This window comes from Lycium ferocissimum, chromosome 12 (assembly GCF_029784015.1).
Source record: "Lycium ferocissimum isolate CSIRO_LF1 chromosome 12, AGI_CSIRO_Lferr_CH_V1, whole genome shotgun sequence".
Classification (NCBI taxonomy): Eukaryota; Viridiplantae; Streptophyta; class Magnoliopsida; order Solanales; family Solanaceae; genus Lycium; species Lycium ferocissimum.
The window spans coordinates 48,198,420-48,222,911 of record NC_081353.1 but is presented as its reverse complement, the minus strand read 5'-3'; the positions used below and the strand labels follow the sequence as shown (position 1 = coordinate 48,222,911).

General features: G+C 39.6%; 1 protein-coding gene across 1 annotated transcript; it reads left to right on the top strand.

Moving 5' to 3' along the window:
* Nucleotides 1-4,228: 4,228 nt before the first annotated feature.
* On the top strand, nucleotides 4,229-5,740 carry LOC132039395 (uncharacterized). Its single transcript, XM_059429881.1, has 2 exons — nucleotides 4,229-5,275; nucleotides 5,390-5,740. The coding sequence occupies exons 1-2, from the start codon at nucleotides 4,229-4,231 to the stop codon at nucleotides 5,738-5,740; spliced, it is 1,398 nt and encodes a 465-aa protein (XP_059285864.1).
* The last annotated feature ends 18,752 nt before the right edge of the window (nucleotides 5,741-24,492 follow it).

Sequence of the window (24,492 nt, the reverse complement as noted above, 5' to 3'; positions counted from 1 at the left end):
TGTCAGACCGTACGACCTAACCTTATCCATATTAGGTTTGCTTTATCCTAAAGGGGGCCCATGATGTATAGAAAGCCCATAGAGGAAAACTATAAATAGGGGTCATTCCCTCACTTTTAGGGGTTGGCTTTTTTGATCCAAGAGTTTTGTACTTCAAATATATTATAAAATTTCTCTTGCCTAGTGTTCTTCAGGTTTTAGTCCGGTTATAGCTGGAACAGTTCAACAAATCTCTTTATTCAATATCGCATCTAACACACACACACACACACACACACACACACACACATATATATATATATATATATATATAAACTTGTCTCAAATATATAGATAAAAACGTTTTAGCTCAGGTTTTAACGTATCAACTCACTATTTGCTTAAGCCATTAATAAACCAAATAGATTCGACTTTCTTTATTCCTCAAAGTATAGATTAAAGCATCACATATCCTTTGCCCCATTTACAAATTTAACTTATTACCCATTTTCGGGGAAAAATAGTTTGGCGCCCACTGTGGGGCCTTGGATAATAGTGGTCTTTCGATCTCGGTTGCAACTCGTCTAAGGGTTTCAGCTCCATTGTTCGTCTCTGCAAAAACGGATAAAATGGCAAACAGTGGAGAATCCGGCCACGTTAACAATGAGATTGTGGCCGAAAATGATAACATCGGACCACAGGGGCTGTTATACCTCGCAATTTCGGAGCATAAGTATGACATGCGCCTCACCATAGTAATGGAGTGTCGGAGATGTCCCATGATGTTTTGAAAGGCACAAGCCATGGAAAGTACGTAACAAGGAAGAAAAAGGGTGAATTACGATCTCGTAAGTCGTAGTCGGGAAAGAGTATTTTGAAACACGAGAACATGGCCATCATTAGTATAATAAGTGATAAATATCATGTGTGGAGAGTTTCGGAATATTTCGAGATCGAACAAATTGAAGAAAATAAGTTCGACGAACATTTGAGAAATGCTGGATGGATTTTTAGTCAACTTTGGAGGAGCATATCTCCCAGTATATATGGAGTTTTAAGGCGTTTCAAAAGCCTAAAATGTAGCTCGTCGAGTCTAGTTTGTAATGCGATAAACCGCTCGTCGATAGGACTCCGGAGTAGAGAATTATAAACGTTACAAACTGGACTGTCGATGCGAGAACAAAGCATCTGCTACAAAGATACTTCAACAGTACTGTGTAGCTACGGTACCGTCGGCCCACCCACTATAAAAGGGCTAAAAACCCCATTTTCATCACAAAAAAATGCTACAATGTTCCAGAAAATTCAGCCATTAAAAAGGCTCCTTCATCACACAAAAATTGAAGATTTTGGGCAAAATTTCAAACTACGGGATATCAATCGAGGTCCGGGCAACGCGTAGACTCGCTTATGATTTCATTTTGGAGTTGGAGGAGCTTGGGGAGCAAGTGAAAATTTAAGATCTTGTTACTTTGGTAAATACAAGGTATGAATCATTGAATTTATTTCTTTATCAATATGGATTAAGGAATAATTGCAAGAATAAAGGTTATATTTTGTTGTGTTGAGGTTGTTGAATTATGGATTGAGGTTTGATAAAAAATTTGGATAAAATATGTATATATTCATCTTGTAGAATGTTGAGGATGATGCTATTGATGTGTTGGTATTAATTTCAACTTCTTTACGAAAGTAAAGATTATTAAATAGTCATATCACAAGTGGGTTAGTTGAGAAATTTAGGAAACATCGTGTGGGATGTTTTAGGAAGTATATTGATATGGAAATGATTGTATTGATGTTGGTATTGTCATTGTTGTGTTGGTTGTTGAATTGGAATCTCGGGCTAGGCATATAAACGGGGAAATGCGCCGAATTTCGACAGAATTTAAAAAGGGCTTTCATTAAGTGTTTAAGACGAGCATATGACGATGATTCTAACAATAGAATGAATGGTTACATATGTAGATTACGAGGCTACGAATAATTCTTAAGAGAGTTGCAAGACAGGAAGTAAGTTGGAAGTCGAGAATTATCTTCCAGGTATGTTAAGGCTCGTCCCTTTCTTTCAAAGGCATGATCTCTAGGTTATGATTTCATAAATGTTTCCATATTTTCCGTGTTATCAAAAGTTAAGAAGTCTAAGATTCCGAGGCATGATTTCCTTCCTGATAATCCATAAATGTTTTCCAAAATATCCGTATCTTCCAAACCAAAGGTTGTGATTATGTGAGCCACATGATGGCAACGATGGGAATGTTTTTCAATAACCATGATGATGTCAATTATGAGAATGTTATTATGATGAAAATGATGAGAATGATTTCATGTTTAAAGGTTTCAAGTTTATGTTTTCGATGACGATATGAGAACGTTGAACTATTTCTTGATGTCTCAATTTTGTTCATGGATGATGACTATTTCTTTTAAGTTTCCAAAAGTACATGACTTGATGCCCTATGAGATTTATGGTCTTAATCTATGTTTTCTCTTAGTTCTATTCTCCATTGATAGTCTCACCTTAAATTAATTGTTCCTTCAAGGTGGGACAAAGCGACGATGATTATTCCATAATATACTCGGAGGCTACCGACCTTACGTCACTCCGATATAATTGTGGCTTTTGATTGGGCTCTTATGCATGCTTTATATATATATGTATGTATTTTCTCACACCGCGCGCGCTATAGTCGGCGGGCGGGGCACGTAGATGTGCACACCATTAACGGTGGGCATGTTATGATATTGCCCGGACGCGGGAGGCACGGACGCGGTAATAATGATAACACCGAGCCTTAATGGCCGGGCATGGTACTATTTATATATCACACCGAGCCTTAACGGCCGGGCAGGTTACTATTTACATATCAGACCGAGCCTTTATGGCCGGGCATGTTACTATGTATATGTATGAAATGTTTAAAAAGGCTAAGCATGCATGACATTCGCCTTATGAGGCATCCAGATGTTCAGGTTATCTCTCTTACTCATTGTTACTTTTCGTATCTATATTATGTTATTATTCACGCCTTACATACTCAGTACATTATTCGTACTGACGTCCCTTCTTGTGGACGCTGCGTTTCATGCCACGCAGGTGTATACAGACGAGTAGAGGAGATGGCTAGAAGATGTTCCAGCTGGATTGGCGAGCTCCATTTCTTTCCGGAGTGTTGCCGAGTCACAGTATCCATGCCATGGTATAACGATTTATGTTAGAGACTTTGCAGACAGAGTCACGTATATAGTATGTCAGTTTTGCAAGCGGCTCTGTAAGCCAATGTATTATCATGCATTACTTTGCAGATTTTATATGATCTCAGATCTTACTTGATCTGATAAAGACGGAAAGAATGTTTTTCTGAAAAACTTTCTTCATGCATTTCATTCCATGACTAAGGGCCCAATGAGACTATGAGTATAACGAGAGCCAGTGGGTTCGCTCGACTCTAAGTAAGGGTCGGGTGCCCATCATACCCTATCAGGATCGGGGTGTGACAGGGGCAACCAGTGAATCCCATTGGCTCGGATTCTGTCAATTCGAGGGAGGGCCTCAACCGTCAAAATACCGTGAACCAGGAGAACGCCGCTCAGCCGGCCCCTGATCCCTTAAATACTTTCAATTCTGTCCCGGACCGGACTCATGGCGGAAAGTGCGGATGTCCGGACGATATTAACTGCGCCTTATTTTTGAAATGTTGCGGGAACAAAGAGCGACTATTCTTTGAGCGGGGGAGTTGCGATAGCCCAACTACAGAGCAAGAAGGATGAAGCGACTCCGGAAGGGAGCAAGGGTGCTACCGAACCCTAGAGAGAAGAAGCCCGAATGGTTGAAAGCAACGGGTCCGGAGCAGGCTCGTCTACCGAGGTGCTGAGAATGCTCGAGACGTTGGCCAAGCGGGTAGATTCAACCGAGAAAAGGGTCGAGACCTACAATTCTCGGGTAGACCGGACCATTTCTCCGCCCATTTTGAAGGACCGGACTCAAGAGTATATTCAGAGGCCTTTTCCCCCGAGTGCGGCTCCAAAGCTAATCCCAAAAAGGTTCAAGATGCCGGACATTCAGAAATATGATGGCACAACGGACCCTCAGGAACACGTGACCTCATACACCTGCGCTATAAAGGGTAACGATGTTGAAGAAGACGAAATTGAGTCCGTTTTGCTGAAAAAGTTTGGGGAAACGCTGTCGAAGGGGGCATTGACTTGGTATGACCATCTGCCCGAGCATTCAATCACTTCTTTTGAGATGCTCGCGGATGCGTTCATAAAGGCTCATGCCGGAGCCAAAAAGGTCCAAGCCCGAAAGGCGGATATTTTACGGATAGCCCAAAGGGACAATGAGTTACTGCGGGAATTCGTCAATCGCTTCCAAAGGGAACGGATGGAACTCCCACCGTTTCCGGAAGAGTGGGCTGCACAGGCATTCACCAAAGGGCTTAATCCCCGGAGCTTAACAGCCTCGTTTAAACTAAAGGAAAATTTATTGGAATACGAGGCTGTGACCTGGGCAGACGTACACAACAGATACGAGTCCAAGATTCGGGTGGAGGATGATCAGCTAGAACTGCCGCCGGGTCCGGTAAACCTAAGTAATGGATCTGAGAGAACTAGAAAAAATTACGACCCGGATACACGGTCATCGAGGGAAAGATATCGGCCATATTCTCAATCAGAGAAGACAAGCTTCAGACCGGAAAAGTTGAGATCTGGCCCCGGTCAATTCACCAGCAGAGGAGATAGAAGAACAGAGCGTCCATCGAATAGTCGAGGGTTGTCGTTCAGAAGTGACGCCGAAAGTTCGGCAACTAACAGGGACCCACCAAGAATATCAGAATACAACTTTAGTGTCAACACCTCGGACCTTGTCTCGGCCATAGGCCGCATTCCGGAAGCAAGATGGCCGAGACCATTGAGGTCGGATCCCGGCCAACGGGATCCGAATATGATATGTGACTACCATGGAACGCACGTTCACAGAACTGAAGATTGCCGCCAACTAAGAGAAGAGGTGGCTCGCTTACTGAAAAACGGGCACCTTCGTGAATTCCTGAGTGAGCGGGCAAAGACCCACTACAAGGAGAGGGAGTCGAGCAAACGAATTGAACCGGTAGAGCCTCAACATGTAATCAACATGATAATCGGGGGTACAGATGCTCCAAGAGGGCCGGTAATGAAGCGTGCCAAGGTTTTCACTGTTCGAGAAAAGCGCAACCGGGATTGTGTACCCGAGGGCTCTATCAATTTCAGCAACGAGAATGCAGAAGGCATCATTCAACCGCACAATGATGCGTTGGTGATTTCTAGTCTCGTCTTTAAATCTCAAATTAAACGTATTCTAATTGACCCAGGTAGCTCGGCCAACATCATCCGGTGGAGAGTGGTTGAACAGTTAAGGCTGCTCGACCAGATCGTACCAGTAGCTCGGGTGCTCAGTGGGCTCAATATGGCGAGTGAAACCACGAAGGGTGAGATTTCCTTGCCAGTCAACATCGACGGCACCATCCAGCAGACTGTGTTCTATGTAATCGAAGGGGATATGAAATACAACGCATTGCTGGGTAGGCCATGGATACATAGCATGAGAGCTGTGCCGTCTACCTTACATCAGTTGCTGAAGTTCCCGACTCCGGAGGGGATAAAAACTATCCGGGGAGAACAACCTGCAGCAAGGGAGATGTTTGCAGTCGAAGAATCATCGCTCCTACTCAAAGAGCCGGCTCAGAAGGCGGGGTCATCCGGGGACAAGGATTCCAAATAGCAATTACCGTTAACAGGTCCGGCAATGGAGCAGGGGAGATCAGACCCGGGGCACGAAGAGGATGACTTCAACGTACCTAGATCATTCGTCTTGCCGGATGAGTCAGATGCGACAAAATCCACAGTAGAGGAGCTGGAACAAGTTATCTTGTTCGAATATCTACCGGATAGAAAGGTATACCTAGGCACGGGGTTAACCTCGGAGCTCAGGAACAAGCTAATTAAATTTCTTCAAGCTAATGCCGATTGTTTTGCTTGGTCGCATATAGATATGACAGGTGTACCACCAGAAGTGACAACTCATAAGCTTAGTCTCGACGGGAGATTTCCCCCGGTGAAGCAAAAACGGAGGCCTATGGCAGAGTCGAAGCACGCCTTCGTGAAGGATGAGGTAACAAAGCTTTTAAAAATAGGCTCTATCCGGGAAGTGAAATACCCGGATTGGCTGGCTAACGTGGTGGTGGTTCCGAAAAAAGGTAATAAATTTCGAATGTGCGTTGATTACAAGGATCTTAACAAAGCATGCCCGAAGGATTCGTTTCCGATGCCGCACATTGATAGAATGATCGATGCGACGGCCGGGCATGAAATGTTAAGTTTTCTCAACGCTTACTCCGGGTACAACCAAATTCAGATGCACCCGGAGGATCAAGAGAAAACATCTTTCATTACCCGATACGGGACTTATTGCTATAACGTAATGCCTTTCGGATTAAAAAATGCCGGGGCAACCTATCAACGCCTAGTTAATGGGATATTCGAAGAACAAATAGGAAAAACAATGGAGGTTTACATTGACGACATGGTTGTTAAGTCCCTGGAAATAGAGGAACATTTAAAACATTTGCAGGAAACCTTCGATGTGCTCCGAAAATATAATATGAAGCTCAATCCGGAGAAATGTGCTTTCGGTGTCCGGTCGGGTAAATTCCTCGGCTTCATGGTGTCAAATCGGGGGATCGAGATTAACCCGGACAAGATCAAAGCAATCGAGGATATCGAGGTGGTAAATAACGTCAAGGGAGTGCAGAGGCTTACCGGGAGGATAGCGGCACTAAGCCGGTTCATATCAAGATCTTCAGACAAGAGCCACCGTTTCTTCTCCTTACTCAGGAAGAAGAACGATTTCACATGGACACCGGAGTGCCAGAAAGCCTTACAGGAACTAAAAGAATACTTGTCTAGCCCTCCTTTGTTGCATACGCCGAGAGCGGACGAGCAGCTTTTTCTCTACCTGGCCGTTTCCGAGGTAGCGGTAAGTGGAGTCTTGGTCTCTTTCCCATTTATTATGTAAGTAGGACCTTGGGGGATGCGGAGACCCGTTATCCCCACCTTGAAAAATTGGCATTAGTTAAAAAGCGCTTATGGAAGCTCAAACCTTACTTTCGATCCTTTAAAAAGAACATCTTGCACAAACTGGAATTATCGGGTAGGCTAACCAAATGGGCTGTAGAGATAAGCGGATATGACATCGAATATAAGCCTCGGACGGCCATCAAGTCACAAATCCTAGCCGACTTTGTGGCAGACTTTACCCCGGCCATGATCTCCGAAGTTGAGAAGGAACTCCTGCTAACACCAGGGGAGGCCTCGGGTATTTGGTCTTTACATACGGACGGAGCCTCGAACCTTAGAGGTTCCGGGCTTGGAATCGTCCTTAAAACCCCCGCCGGAGAGTCTATCCGGCAATCCGTTAGGACGATTCTTGTTAACTAACAATGAAGCCGAGTATGAGGCTATGATTGCAGGACTGGAATTGGATCGGAGCATGGGGGCCGAAATAATCGAGGCAAAATGCGATTCCCTCCTGGTTGTTAATCAGGTGAATGGCTTCTTCGAAGTCAAGGATGAACGAATGCAAAGATATCTTGAGAGGGTCCAGGTCATACTTCACCGATTTAAAGAATGGACCATGCAGCATGTACCGAGGGAGCAGAGCGCGAGGCGCGGCGTTGGCCGATCCGGGGTCTTCGGTCGAAGGGAAGAAATTAATCCCCGGCGTGGTGCACCCGATGAACTCGGCAATAAGTAACGGGCATCGGAGGTAAACACGATGGGTTTAACATGGGATTGGCGCGAAAATACATCGGCTATTTACAAGATAGAAAGCTTCCCGGTGACCTAAAGGAATCTCGGTCACTAAGGGCTAAAGCGACACGTTTTTTGCTTGGTAGATGGCCGTTATACCGACGATCTTTCTTCGGCCCTTTGGCCAAATGTTTAGGCCCGTGGCTTAGGGTACGTGATGAGAGAGAGGTGCAGGGGACTTGTGAAATCCACTCCGGTGCGGAGCCTTAGTCCGGAAAATCATTAGAAACGCTCTCTTGGAACCGGATGGAGGAAGATGCAAAAAATTTTGTCCGAAAGTGTGACGGATGTCAAAGGCACGCCCGATGATTCACGGCCGGGGAGTTGTTGCACTCGGTGATATCACCCAGCCCTTCATGAAATGGAGAATGGATATCGTTGGTCCGCTGCCATGGGCACCAGGTAAGGCCCGCTTTATTTTGTTTATGACTGACTACTTCTCAAAATGGGTTGAAGCGCAGGCCTTCGAGAAAATACGAGAGAAGGAAGTTATAGACTTCATTTGGGACCACATTATTTGCCGGTTCGGTATTCCGGCCGAGATCACTTGTGACAACGGTCCACAGTTCGTTGGTGGCAAAGTCAATGATTTCCTCGAAGGATTGAAGATCAAAAAAATTGTGTCAACTCCGTATCACCCGTGTGCAAACGGACAAGCGGAATCTACTAACAAAACAATAATTCAGAATCTGAGAAAGAGGCTTGAAACGTCTAAGCATCACTGGAGGGAAATTTTACCAGAGGTGCTGTGGGCTTACAGAACCACACCGAAATCGAGTACGGGGGAAACACCCTTCTCGTTGGTCTCTGACGGACCGAAGCTCTTATTCCTGTAGAAGTCGGAGAGCCAAGCCTCCGGTTCAATTATACCACCGAGGAATCAAACGGGGAAGCCATGGCCGTAAGGCTCGACCTAATGGATGAGTTACGCGAGAGCGCGCTAATCCGTATTGCAACCTGCCAACGAGAGGTTGGAAAGGTACTACAGGAGAGCTAACTTCCGACATTTCCGAATTGGGGACTTGGTCTTCGAAAAGTTACCTTGAACACCAAGAACCCCAACGAGGAAAAGCGGGCGATTGAATCGGGAAGGACCATACAAGGTAACCGAGAGATAACGGGCAAAGGGTCCTATCGGCATTTGGAATCCATGGACGGACAACGATTGCGCAACAAGCGGAATGTGGCCCATTTGAAAAGATACTCCTGCTGAGGTATAAGCCCGTTTTATTTTATTCACTCACCTTTTCTTTGTTGCAGGTAGCCGAGCGCCCGATATAATTAGTTGCTAGGTCTGAAAACACGTGTTGCACTCTTTTCCTTAGTCCGGTTTTGTCCCAAATGGGTTTTCCGGCAAGGTTTTTAACGAGGCAACAAGTACAACGTGTTACTAGAAAAGAACGAGCATGAATACCCGGATATTCAGACAACGCCCTACGAGCAGGACTTGATAGTGCTTACCCGACTTCACAGTTCGAATAAGCACTAGGGGGCCACGGTACCCGCATATCCATTTACTCCGATTAGTTGGAAATGGAAGAGTTCAACAATGAACAACTTACGAGGGACTTTATGAATCGGTACTAGATTAAGATGTAAGGACCAAACGATCAAAAACGAATCGTGTCCGCTTAATACATGCCGGCTAAGTAAATCAAAACCGGACCTTACGTATTAGGATTTAATGTAAGGACCAAACGATCGTAACGAATCGTGTCCACTTAGAACTTGCTACGGCAAAAAACAGAAGGAAACGGATAAAGCTCTCATGCCATGTACAAATACAAAGAGTTTATTCAAAAATCAAATTATTACATTTCGGATATATCTTCCCGATAAAGTACATTACCCTAAAAATTCGGATACTATTTAATCCGCATACCCGACTTCGGGTACTTCTGTCGAAACACGACAAGGGCAACAAGGTCACAATGAACCGAGCCGAAAGCTTAACACCCCCCGAATGGGGACTACTACACCAGAAATCGGTAAAGTAGAGATTCAGGTGCCCGAGCCTAATCAAAGATAAGCGAATAGCCAAAGAATATCGGCCCTAAAAATGCCTAACGTGATTCGGAGACGTCTGAATTCACAAAGCATAGATAAGCCCCGCGGGCAAACCACCCTATATACTTCCCGGGTAAAACACACCGGATGAAATTAAAAACCAATAGATAACAATTAGTCCGAAAGTGACTCCAATGGCCGCTTATCCTTGGAAAGGACCGGCAGTTTGAACTAAAACCACAACAAACATTCAAGCAAGAGAGTAGTCAACAGAAAGATACGCTTTTCATATATGCAAGTCTTTTACACTTGAAATTTGAGAAAGTTCAAAACACTAAAGACAAAACAAAAGGGTAAATACAGGCCCTGGCCTATCCGGTTTGACTAGAGCTTAAATGCTCGGACTCTGTCCGTTCAGAATCTTCAGAATCAGAATCGAGTGCTCTCTTTGCTTCCTCCTCGGTCCTTCTAGCCTCCCGAGAGAAGAGCGGAAGATCGCAAAGCCACGCTCGGCTTCCTCGAGGGTCATCCTCCGAGATCTCCACCGCTCGTGTTCCACTACGACCGTGGAGTAGGCTTCGACAGCTCCCACATTTTTCAAGGCTTCTGCCAAATCGGCTTCAGCCCGGGCCAGTCTAACCAGGAGCTCACCCCTTTCTGCATCGAGGACGCTTCGATATTGATTAGCCGAGTCAAGCTCAGCTTTAAGCGTATCATTAGCCTCGGTCATCTCGCCGAGCCTGGTTCTTAGCTCATCGCACATCCGAGCCCTATCCTCAGCTTTTTGCTCGAAAACCCTCATTCTATCTACGCATTTAGCATTCTCGGATTCGAGCCTTCGGTGTCTCTCGGCCAAGTTGATGGCATCGGACTTAACCGAGTCAAGTTCCCCTCGGAGTTGAGATGGTGGTTTCGAGCTCGCCCAGCTTGGAAGAAACCCGAGCGTTGGCTTGACTAAGACCGATTTTCTCTTCCTCCAGAAGCCGGTTTCTCTGCACGACCCCGGCTAACTCATCCTTCAGCCGAAGGTTCTCAGCCTTTGTAGCATCAAGCTCGGGCTGAAGGTTAGCAAGGGACACTGTTCGGCTCAGCTCGTCTTCCTTTATTTGCAAAAGGTGTTGGAATTTCGTCGTTTCTCGACCTTGGGCATCCAGCTGTCCTCTAAGGTCATCAATCTCTTGTTGGGCCCGGATGAAGCCCTCGTTTACAAGCACTACACTCTGCTAAAGAAGCAAAGACATTAAAAACCAGAAACTTACATCAAGTTATAAAAGACTTGGGCTAAAAGGCCTACCCGGTTGCTCGCATGCATTCCTTCGTTGATCAGGCTTTGCCAATGGATTCCGGCCATTTTCTTTTTGTCCGAGTCCGAGACAAGGGGCCTTAAGTAGCTTGCCACCCCCACCGGACGAGATAAGAAACTGCAATCTTCTCGGGACGAATTATCAGCGGATCGGTTCTCCTAGGTTCCACGCTAGGAGCCGGAAAGATGTTCACCAGGTTTTCCCTCGCACCGGAATCGGTAGATCGATTAGCCGCCCTCGTGACCCGAGGGATGGGAAGATGGCCAAATCCGGCAGCCTCCCCGGTAGCAGGAGGAGTGTCCAAAAACATCTCATCTAGATTATCCGGCCTAGGAGCAGTAGGTGTGGTTGGAACCAAAGACCGGCACCCTCGGCAGAAGTAGAGGCTTCAAACCCGGTGACGGGGTCCTCGGCAGGCAATGAGCCGGTATCTTCCGGTGCCTCAGTGCCCGGTGCAGACTCGACTCTTGTCCCAGTTCCAGCAGTCGGCTCAGGTCCGGCTCTCCGTGGTCTTTGAAGGGGAATCTCCTCGGAGGACTCTTCACCTGTCATATCAACAAACTCAATAGACCTAAGAGGTGTTGGGTAAAGTATTTCTTCCCCCACCGGTAGCCGAGCCGGGTGGAGGGTCTTTCCTGGGTGAAGGGGTGGAACGGCGATGTTTTCCTCCTCCGGGACCGACTCAAAGGTAGGTGCCACACCGACCCTACGAACGATCACGTCGGACTCATCCTCATCTCTCAGAGACCGGACGACGCGTCTTGGCCTCTTTCTTGGTTTGTCTCCTTTGTCCGAGGGTTTCCTTCGTTTTTGGGCAGCAGCAATAATTCTGGATGACCCGGCCGAGTCGAATGCCGGTGTCGCGTGACAGTCCCGGGCCTAGGTTGCACCGAACCCTTCGGTAAACCTAAAATGGAAGGGGTTATGGATAAACGTTCGAATTAAAAAAGGACGGATAGTACGTAATGACCGAACCGAAAATGACGTTACCGTGATTTTGGGCGATCCATCGGCCACGAGCCGGATTCCCCGTATCAACTCTTCGTGCGTATGCCGGTCAAAAGTGCTTCAACCCACTCGTTCATATGTGGGATGACCGGGGGTATCCACGCCACACTATTGAGAAGAAAAAGGGGAACGTTAGCACGAGGGATAAAATTAAGGAAAATGAGAATAAATTAACGAAGTGGGATCGAGAAACTTACGGTTGTCGTTCCATTTTTCCGGGAAGGGCACGAATTCCTCCGGAATAATATCCGAGGTCCTCACCCGGACGTAGCGCTCTAGCCAGCCCCGATCTCTATCTTCGTCCATCTTTGAGAAGATCGGATTCCGGCCCCGTTTAGCTAATTTTATTACGCCTCCCCGGAACCGTCTTGGGGAATAAAGGCGGATCAGATGTGCCATCGTGAATGATTGCTTGGCGTTGTTGGCCAACAACCGGAGGCAAGCTACTGTCCTCCAGATTATCGGACCAATTTGCACGAGAGTCACATTGTATATCCGGCACATCTCTAATATGGCCCTGATCGATTTCAAGTTCGAACTTTAGCGTGAAAGGATAAGTGTAAACGTATAAGAAGCCTTCCCGGTAGTCGGTGATTGATTCCTCCGGCCGGGGCAAACACTTGTACCGGACGATTGTCCCATCCACAGTCGATCCGGACTTGATCGAGCCTATCCTCGGTGATGGAAGAGGGATATCGTCTTACATCGTATCCTCCGTCCGAGACTAGAGAAGCCTGCGCTTCAAACTCTTTGTGGAAGTTAGGTTTGATCGGCACAATATCCAAAGTTGTTGGCTCGGCCATATTCTTTCCCTTCGGCCGAGACACACACCGGCTCTCCGTGGGAGAAAACCGAGAGAATATCTGGGACGTGGTTTCGTATTGGCGACATCCGTGATGGGTGAGAGTTTGAAAATTTGATGAAAATTTGATAAGGGATGAAGGTAAGAAGATGGAGACAGTGAAGCAAATAAAATGGAGCACAAATGGAAAAATGAAATAACGAGCAACACTTTGAATAGAACGGTTTCCTTGCAAGTAGAGTTTAGGTGGAAAATATGGGTGATGAGATAACAGAATCAACGATGAAAAAGAAGTTAGAAAAGATGAAATGAAGAACAGATGTGGAGTGAAGAAATTTGAAGTAAAGATGGTGGAAATGGAGAAAGTAAAATGAAGGAGGAAGCACATGGAAGGTTATATATGCACGCATGGGGCTGGGCGGTTAAAAGTCCTGACCAATCGGCGAGCGCCACGTGTCCCGTAATAAATGAGGACGTGATTTGAAGGGACGCACGTAACGGCGGTTACAGAGCCGGACCGCCGGTCGGTACAACACGTTGGCAGAAGGAGGTGACAACTGTTCCCGCCAAAACGAAAAGATAAGAACGAGCCAATGTGATCCCCGGTTGCACGATTCATCCACTTCCCATTACTCCGATATGATCTCGGTCCGGAAAGTGTGGGGACTATCTGTATACGGTAAAAACCGGGGTAAAGTTTGTCCGGTGAAACTCTGGATCAGTTGAAGGAAGCGAACGAACGGCAGTGTCTGATTCGAAGAAGCTTTGCTTAAATTCGTTGTATCCGGAGATAACTCCTTATCGTGGTTGGTCCGGTGTCCGATCTTTATATATCCGAGTTGATTGTGGCCGTTTGCCGGCTCGAATAAAGCAAAATCGGCCGTGGCCGTTAGCCCGGTTTCTTCGTGACCATTCTGATCGTGGCCGTTGGTCCGGATAATCGGTTATTCGTCCACCACGTGCGAGAATCTGCCACCTGTTTCTGACGGTCGTACGGGTGTCAGACCGTACGACCTAACCTTATCCATATTAGGTTTGCTTTATCCTAAGAGGGGGCCCATGATGTATAGAAGGCCCATAGAGGAAAACTATAAATAGGGGTCATTCCTTCACTTTTAGGGGTTGGCTTTTTTGATCCAAGAGTTTTGTACTTCAAATATATTATAAAATTTCTCTTGCCTAGTGTTCTTCAGATTTTAGTCCGGTTATAGCTGGAACAGTTCAACAAATCTCTTTATTCAATATCGCATCTAACACACACACACACACACACACACATATATATATATATATATATATATATATATATATATAAACTTGTCTCAAATATATAGATAAAAACGTTTTAGCTCAGCCTTTAACGTATCAACTCACTATTTGCTTAAGCCATTAATAAACCAAATAGATTCGACTTTCTTTATTCCTCAAAGTATAGATTAAAGCATCACATATCCTTTGCCCCATTTACAAATTTAACTTATTACCCATTTTCGGGGAAAAACAGTGTCCAGTCAAATAGGTATACAAAAATTGAAATGGATGGAGTATTAAATTCCACAATCTGTTGATGTATTATTTTCCATTAAATTGGTTCTAATTTATGATTTGATTGGATTTTTAAGCAAATATTGATGGACGTCTTAAAACATCCAAGGTCAGATACTTTGGATCTGCATCTCCATCTCTTCACACTCTCAGAGTCAATTTGTTTGGTTTCATTTCTTCATCGTTGAGATTTACAAAATAATATATCCTCAGAATGTCAAAGTACTATAATTAATTAATTATTATGTGTAGAAGTTTATTAGTCTCGGGTCTTCAATGTTTTAATTCAAGGTGCGGGTACTTTAACCTTTTATAGGACCTAAAACAAAGATTTTGTTAACCTCCCCTGAGCCGTTCCTGTCTCTGTCTCTGTTGACAAAGATATGTGTGTGTTTCTTGTTTGCCCTTTTGTTTTTCTAACCTGCTGATTTGAGGGAGTTAACTTGATGAATATTTCAAAGTCAAGGTCAAGATATCAACACTAAGTGTGGTTAAAAATGCCCCTTGAACTTTATTAATTAAATATTTTTGGGTTTCTTTTTGATTGGAGACCAAGAAATGGCACATTTTATGGGGTCAATAGTTTGGTCTAATCCTCATCCTCTTCAATCAAAGGGGGGAACTTTTGGGAGTTTGGAAAAAATGAAGAAGAAACAATTGATAAGTTTTTACATTTCTAAATTGTTTGTTATCCAAGATTCCATAACACAAGTTGTGATAAAGGGTTTTTGATAGTGACATTAAATCAGCTTACTAAATAAACTCAAATTTGGAATTTAGATATGGTTCCATTTTCCTAATGAAAAAGAAATTTTTAAAAAGTGCTTATAATCACTTTTCAATCCCCCCAAAAAGTAGAATAACAGAAAGAAACAGAGGGATTACGGACAGTTAACTTTTGGGAAAGGCAAAAATTCAACCACAAGTTTCGGCACTTTTCTTCTTTCTATTGTGTGGGGGTTTAGCCAATTGATTTATTATGCTCTGGATTTGTTTAGTTTGGAAAGTGGAACTGCTTGTATTATCTTGGAGCTTGAATGGTGAATGCTTTTGGGAAATATCATGTGAGTTTGATTTAAAACACGATCGAAGAATAACACACCATATTAAGAATATTTTGGACTGACTTAGCCAAATAAATTGATATCAAAACCAATAGTTCAACAAGACAAATATGGAAATGATGTAGATTAACTCTAATATTACAGCTCATTTTTTTATCGGATGTCCACGAAGGGACCATATTACAGCTCATAAAGAGCAAATAAACAAGCGTACAGAGTGATGGCATGGAACATTGTTGATTTACTGTCTTTCTCTGTAATTTGGAGATACACATAAGGATAACTGTATGGACTCCGGTGACGATAAATACTCGAATGATATGAGTTAGACACAGTAAATCTGAGATTAATCCATGCATGTTTGTTGGTTATCAATCATATGATACTTAGATCAATTGGGTTTGCTCAATACAGTTCAATAGGGTTTGCTCGATACATTGAAAGTTGATAAGAAAAAAAGTTTAGAACATATAAAAGGTGTAAAAAGACTCGTAATGATATAAGGTCTTTTGAGAAAAATAGTATGAATTTTCTATAAAATTGGAAGTAGCACACCATGTCAACTGTGCTTTTGGGCTGGTTTAGTCCAAACATTTCATTCAACCTGCAATTTCACCAAAATCAGTATTTTATATATCTAACATAATTTCTCAACCAATTAATTTCCCTGTTCAATACCGGAAAGGAAGGAATATACAAGAATGTGTTTTATCAATGTGTTAGCCACGAGTAGACCTCATGGTGTTGTTCTAGGCTGGAAGGACATGGTGGAGCCAGTGACACCTTTTCCCAAAAGAATGATTAAATACCACGTGAAAAGAATATATATATATATATATATATATATATATATATATATATTTTTTTTTTTAATCTATAGTTGATAAACACAAAATGATAAACTCAGGTGCTCCTTTCCACCAAGACAAACTGCAGCCTTTGCAAAATTTGATAGACCTACTGCATAATTAACAAAAGTGTTACTACTACAGTTAATAGCTTGTTTGAAGAACCGAACTTTTATTTATCTTTATGTCGCTAGCTCCGTGTCTTTATCCTACCATCATCTAGCCCAATAGTGACAGAGCCAGAATTCATATTAAAGGGTGTCAAAAACTATTTAGATGTCGCGACCTAGGTTCAAACACGTGACCTTAGGGAATTTTTTTCAACCCTTAACTGCTGCACTGAGCTTTCAGCTTGTGTCAAGAGGTGTCAATACTGGTATACATACATATAAAATTAAAATTTCACCTATCTATACAATGTAATTTTTCGGCGAATGGGTGTCGCTTGACACCCCTCGGGCAAGGGTAAGGGATAAACACGATTTGATAGACATGATGATTTCGATACTCTTAATCATGTCTCGTGTTTGAACTGTATAAATAAAGAAATTTTTTTATATAAAAAATTTTCCTTTTAAATCATGCACTCCCATGCATACAATATGAATCTGAATTAATTGAGTCAACCGCAAAAAATAGGAATGGATCCAATAAAATATACCACCATTATTCTACGTTTGTTTTCCTATGATGATTAAGACCAATTTTCTAACAACTTGCATTCTGTCATGACATTTGGGAATCAAAGCTTCAAGAATTATCTAGAAAGGAAATACTCCTTCAAGTTCTATGGATACGGTCCTCTCTATAACCTACGCGCCAATGTAGACTACTCTGGGAAGGTCCCTCAATAGGTGTGCATCCAATACTTAACGAATTATTATTTCACATTGGTCAAAAGAAAATTCAAAAACCTAAACTAATTACGTCAATTTGATTCGTAAGTAGTTCAAAATGTCTTTAGAGAAACAAAAAGAATCAAGGTTTATTTTCGTTAAAATTAACACAATATTTTTAGAAAATACTCTCTTAAAAAAATCATTTAAAAAGGAAATGTTAATTACCCGTTTGGCCATGAGAATTTCTCACTTTTTTTTGGAAATTTTTCCTCTTTGTTTGAAAATTAGTGTTTGGCCATGAAAATTTTCAAATACAACTTGAAGTTGTATTTGAATTTGGAGCACACCTAAGACCCCATTTTCACTTTTTTGCACTTCTAGTACATCCAAATAACCAAATATTCTTTGCAAAAACTATTACCAAACACAACTCCAGCTTTAACTACAACTTCAAAATTTCAAATAAAGTGAAAAATATTTGGTTTTCATGACCAAACACCTCCTAAATATCTCATTTAGTTTTAGCTGCGGAAAAAGGAAGAAATACAAATAACAGCCTGTCCATCCATAGTTGAATGCTTCAAAATGAAGTCAATTTTTTTTTTTTCTGGAAAAGGAAATGTTCAACCTCATATGTTGCAAAGACAGAGCAAAAGGAAAACTGAAACTCGTTTTAAAATTGAAGCAAAACAACAAACATATTTTTTATAGTTTCAAAAATAAAAAAGTAACATGCCAAATGATACATCATTTCCTCCGTTTTGATTGAAATTATTTGGGCCTTTTTCTTTTTCAGCTTTTGTAAAAAAAAAATAAACTAGTAGAAAAAGAATTTCGCAAAGTATTTTCCCCACCATATATATGCTCTTTAAGAACGATCCCTCAATATAGTATTCCATCTATCCCAAGTCATATTATATATTAGTTTTCTTTTTAATCTGTTAAAAAAAATGTGAGTATTTTTTAACTAAATTATTAAGTTTTTCACTTTATCCTTCTGAGATTATTTATAGCCACATAAATATCAATGATTTGTTTTAGACCATAAATTTTGAAGTTTTTCTTTGTTTCTTACTCTCTCCGTCCATTTTTACTTATCCTGTATACTTAAAATTCAAGAAATTGCTAGTGGTTGTACAACTTTTAAAGATATATTTGATTGATTTCAACCATTAGATTACTTAGTAATAATTAGGGATGATATAGTAAAATTGACATTTTATTTATGGCTTCTTAAGGGGATATGCCAAGTAAACAGCAAGAGTAAATTTTATATTCAATTAAACACTGTCGCATAAATTTGAATTGATAAAATAATAATTCTTACGTGGAGCCGAAAGAATAAGATCTAGTCCAATGACACGTACTACAAGCGAACATACCAAGATCACTTGATTTTAGCTCTCCATATAAAAGCTAGCTTATAAAGTTGTATTTATTCTCTCCTGCAATAAGATTTATATCAATCTAAAAGTTAAACTGAATATTAATCATCTTCGAATGAAATATCTTAAAATTTAAATATTTTAACAATTGAGAAAAGTTTCCTATTGTGATACTTTTAGTTTAATTTTTCGCTACGTGTACGGGGGCGGATTTAGAGGGTGTCAAGGGTGATAAAAAATTACGGTGTATATATAAGGTAGATCTGTGTGTGTTTATGTACATATATTAACTTTTGAATACCTTAAACAAATGCAAAAGGTTAGTTCAAGCAGTCCAGGTAGTTTAAGCAGTCGCGGTGTTCAAAATTGTCACTAGCGTCCTAGGTTCGATTCCCATTGATGTTTTTTAAATTTAGCTTTTGTTGCTTTTTTTTTCTGAACCCCTGAATGAAAATTCTGAATCCGCCACAGTACGTATATATTTAAATAATTGATCTCTTAAAGTTGCATGTATATTTATCTCAATAAAATCTAAAAGTTTCCTAATTATACTTGGGTGTGAACAGTTCTTTAATGATCTCTTCAATATGATTAAACAAATAAAAGGGGATTTGTTATTAGAGATTCCCTACTTTAATTTTTTTTTCGTTCACGTTCTTGGCCCATCTCCATCGGTGGTATAGCGTGTCTGATGCGTGTGAAAGTCCGCGTTGGAGGAATGAAAAGTTTTCTTTTTTCTATTTTATTTCTTAAGTGGGCCATTAGATGGTTGGGAGTTTAAGATTATAGAAGATATTGGGGGAGTATATACCCCTTGGGGGTGTGATAGGGTTTCACTCTCAATTATAGGTTTTAAGTTCGAGTTTTAGAAATAAAAATGAAAAGATTACAGTTAAATATCATTCGTCCATCTAGTTTACAAAATACATATTTAATTAGTATATAGATAATGTATATGTTATATTTTAATTACCCATATGTTACACATACCTATATACAATATATAATCGAAGTGTATAGTTAGTATATATTTCGGTCATATTTGATAAATCACCCCTGAGAATATATTTACAAAAGTATAGAAAGCACTCTCTCAATTAATAACTTGTATGAGGCTCAAGTCCGAAGTAGTTACGTTCTGACAGGGAATATTAAATACCAAATGATTATTGAGAAAGAAGAGTACATCACTTCTATGAATTCTGGTTTGATTTTTGGAAATGAAAATGCTTTTCGAGGAAGTATTTTTTTTTAATAGGTTTGTTGTGGCGCGAATATGAATTAAACCCGTCAATAGATTCTGAATACTGAAGGGTATAAAAAAGGAGAAGAAGAAGAAATAGTATATCCTATATATGGATTTGAATCGGAGATAAATTTGATGTCTCATAATTGCAACATTTTTTTTTTCTAGCTATATAGTCCTTTTTATTGGAGACCGAAAAAATGTATAATACAGAAGATCGATAAATGAAAAATAATTTTTTTTTAATAGAATTATTTTCTTCCATTCAAATTTGTGTTCTTTACACAAATGAGATTTTAATCACAAATCAAATTATGTGATACATATATATGTATCACATAGTTTGATTACTTGGGTAACGATATTCAATTTTCACTTAAAGTCTTATATTGTTCTTTTAAAAATGTTTTTTTTTTCCTTAATAATATCCGCAATATATATAAAAACCTATATAAAAATTTATGTGTAGTATTACTTTATGTGGAAGAGACTGTAAAATAGAATTATGAGTTGGGGTGTGACCCTGGTTGTTTATGAAGTGGACCGAGAATTATAGGGTCTCAGGTTCAGATTTCTAGCAGAGACAAAAAAGCTAGGTGAGCCGGAACACCACGGTCCACAGGTTATAAAGAAAACAATACTTGGATTGAAACATTTTAATAACAAAACTAATTCTCGTTATAAGAAACAAATTATCATTTTCTTTAAGAGTACACACATATTTTAAAGGCTATTTTAAATTATACATCATTCATCAAGGGGCTCCTAACTGGAAGTTCATCTTGTTTCTTACTCTTCATTCATCTTGTTTCTTACTCTTCATGAAAGATTATATACAAGAGATATGGCATTGGGTAAGTGGGGGCATCACTGAGATCCTGGATTGTCCCATATGTATACTAGTAATGAAAGTGTGGATCACCTCTTCTTTGAATGTGAGTGGTCTGCCAAGATTTGGGACAAGCTGTTGGCATGACAAGGCTATCATAGAACTGCAAGGCAGTGGCAAGAAGGGAGATTGTGGGCAGAATCACATGCTAAGGGGAAGACAATAAAGGCAGAGAGATGTATAAAGTGATCTTGGCTGCTAGTATAAAATTACGCTCTATGTTTACTGGGAGAAAATATTAACTCCAAGTAGCTCATATTTTGAGTTTGTTACCCGGTTTAGCCGACATTTGTGTATAAACACGTTTTATACACTATTATATTATACACTTTTATACAAGGTTGACACATTATGTATAATGCTTTCTCCAAAATATAATATTATATAATATTGTATATTGGATTATGTGGCGTAATATTTTACATTGACTGTAATTTCTTTGAAAATTTCACGCTATTTTATCTGGCAAGAAATCAATTGCAAAGGACACCTGAAGTGTTACTTCGTCTGATGATCTGGTTGTTGCACTTTGCACGCTAAATTAGCCGTTCTGTTTTGAATTGTGACATATCGCTTTTGGTAAATAAAATCTTTGAATTATAAATATAGTTATGTCATGGTGATGCTTACATTACTAATATATACATTCCACACCAGCTCCATCACAAACCCATGTTATAACTTCTCTCTAAACTAAGGAGCCGTTTGGACATGATTTCAAACCATGGCATGCATGGTTTGAAACCGTGGTTTCAAATCATATTTGGATATCTTAAGTTATATTTTCTCTTATAGAGAAAAAAATCCATAAGTTGTGAAAACTATCAAAACATTCCCGTGAAAACTAATCAAAACGTTCCCAATTCTTATACATTCTTACCAAATGAGTAAATCATAGTTCATAACAAAATTAATACACTACTAGAAGGCCTTTCTAAAAAATACAACATCAATTGATCAAACTTTAATTCAATAAAAATAAAAATTTAACATGAATATTAATATAACTACTCTTTAATATCATCCTCTCACATAATAGATATAAATAAAGGTTGATGGAAGTTAATGAGGTTGGTAAATGGTTGGTGTGAGTAATTGTTAAAAGCATTTACCAATTTATGAGTCTTTTTTAATAAAATATAAACTTATGGTTATGGGTCAAGTTTTATATTTAAATTTTTTGAAATCATGGTTTGAAACTTCAAATCATACTTTTTTGATGATTTGGGGTTTGAAACCATGAAATGAAATGCATATCCAAACGATGGTTTCAAATCATGATTTCAAACCTCATGACCAAATGCCTACTAAAGAATCCCTAATTTAATTTTGGATATAAAGTTTTTCTTACTTAATTATATTGTATAGAGCCCGTTTGGATTGGCTTATAAGTTGCTTATAAGCTGTTTTCAGCTTTTTTGAGTGTTTGGGTTTTGACTTAAAAAAGTCATTTTGTCTTAAAATAAGCTCAAAAAAATAATTAGGCCCATTTGACTTAGTTTATCTAAAGAAATTATAAGTAAAAAAAATAAGTTAGACTACCCAACTTATTTTTTTAAATTATGTTCGCAAAACTTTACTATAGGCATAAGCCCATCCAAACAGGCTCATAGAGTAGAATTAAATTTTCAAAATGTTACGTCTAATCACAAATAAAAAGTTATTGACTTTAGTTCATCGACGTTGATAATTTCGTTATTGACTTTAGTTCATTGACGTTGATAATTTCTTTGCTTTTCACTGATTAATCTGGATCTGCGTAGAAAATTTTTACTTTAGAAAGTAAAGTAGTACTAGTATTTTTTATCAAAGACGATTTTCTCTTAATATTTAGGTGCCGTTTGGCCATAAATATTAAAAATAAATTTACTTTTTTTTGGAATTTTTGAAGTTGAAGTTGGAGATGGAGTTATGTTTAGCCATAGTTTTTGAAATTATAATTTTTGGTGAAATATAATGTAAAAAAGTGAAAAAAATTTGAACGATAAATTTTCTTGTTTTTGGTATTCCGGAATACAAGTTGTATTCCGAATATTTATAGCCAAATGCTTAAAAGTAAAAAAAAGTGGGAAAAATATTTTCGGAAAAAAGTAAATAATTTTTATGGCCAAACAGCTACTTAAATTCAATATCTTTATTTAAAAATAAAAGATATTTAGCATCCTAGCACAAACTTTGATGGTACATTAATGCACTTCGATCATGTGGCCTTGCAGTTGGTAGTTACTCAAACCGAAAAAAATGAGAGTAATAGGTGTCAGGCTCAATTCGTATTGAAGTGTCTGTTTCTAACCCTTTTGATGTGTATGAATTTAAGGTAGTAAGAAATATAAATAAGGGAAAAGGGTCAAAAATACTCCTCTATTTTGGAAAAAAGGTTAAAAATATCTTCCGAACTTATTTTGGATCAAAAATATCCCTTCCATCCTTAGAGTTTTCAAATATACCCCTATCTTAACAGAAATTATTCCCCAAAATAACCCGAAATCATTTTTTAAATCCGCTCTATCATTTAAACCCGACCCCACTAAATAATAACCCATAAGATTTCCTTATTCCCCCAATTCCCTCAAACTTCAAACCTACGTATTGGGGGAATAAGGGGATCTTATAGGTTATTATTTAGTTGGGTCGAATTTAAATGATGAAGCGGGTTTAAAAAATGATTTCGGGTTATTTTGGGGGATAATTTTCCTCAAGACAGGGGTAAATTTGAAAACTTTAATGATGGGAGGGTTATTTTTTTACCCAAAATAAGTTCAGAGGATATTTTTAGCCCTTTTTTCAAAATAGAGGGGTATTTTTGACCCTTTCCTTATAAATAAATACTATATAATCCAACTTTCCTAATTTTTTTCACTTGGCTCGTATTAGCTTGACATTCTTCTTAAAAAATATTTATTAAAAATTCATTTTACTAAATTAATCTTGTTTCATTATATTTTGAAAATCAAAACTTAACTATTAGTACTTTTTCTTCAAACGTGTTTATTTTTTCCAATAAGTGTTTATTTTTAAAAAGTGAGGTGTTTGGCCAAGCGTTTAGAAGAAAATAAGTATTTTTGGGAAGTAGCAAAAGTTGTTTTTCAAAAGTTAAAAGAAATAATTTTTGCCCAAAAGTTCTTTTCTAAAAAACACTTTTAAGAAAAATATGCTTAGAAGCAATTTTTAAAAGTTTAGCCAAATACTAATTACTGATCAAAAGTATTTTTATATTAGTTGGTCAAACATAAATTTTTTTCCGCCAAAAGTATAAAATACTTTTGAAAAAAATACTTTTTAAAATAATCTAATTTTAGAAATTTGGCCAAACAGACGACGTTAAGTAGACAATTAGTTTGACCTAGAGGGAGTACTGACTAGAAGGGCAATTTGCACAATTGACCTTATTCGGGGGATGGCCTTTAATTTTTTCCCTTCGCTTAAAAAACTACCGAAAATACTTTAAGGTTCTAGGTTGGAACCCCGGCTCAATCAAAAAAATAATAATTTCGCAAGGCAGAATTTCATAGTAAAATTAGGCCTATTTTTATAGAATTCCAGCAGAGTAAAAAAAAAAAAAAAAAAAAGCAAACTTTTGCCTTTTTCGCAAAGCCTTGCCTTGCATTTTTTTTTTTTAACTGAGTAAGGATTCAAACCCAAAACATCGGGATATTTTCGATCATTTTTTTAAGCGAATGACAAAAATTAAAGATTAGCAATTTAAAAGGCAAAAATTAACGACCAGC

What these genes read in the sequence shown, in the direction of transcription:
- LOC132039395 (XM_059429881.1), top strand. Translation starts at nt 4,229, where the DNA reads ATGCTCGCGGATGCGTTCATAAAGGCTCATGCCGGAGCCAAAAAGGTC. An exon ending in AACCGCACAATGATGCGTTG is followed by an intron (nt 5,276 to 5,389) that starts GTGATTTCTAGT and finishes CTGCTCGACCAG; the next exon opens with ATCGTACCAGTAGCTCGGGT.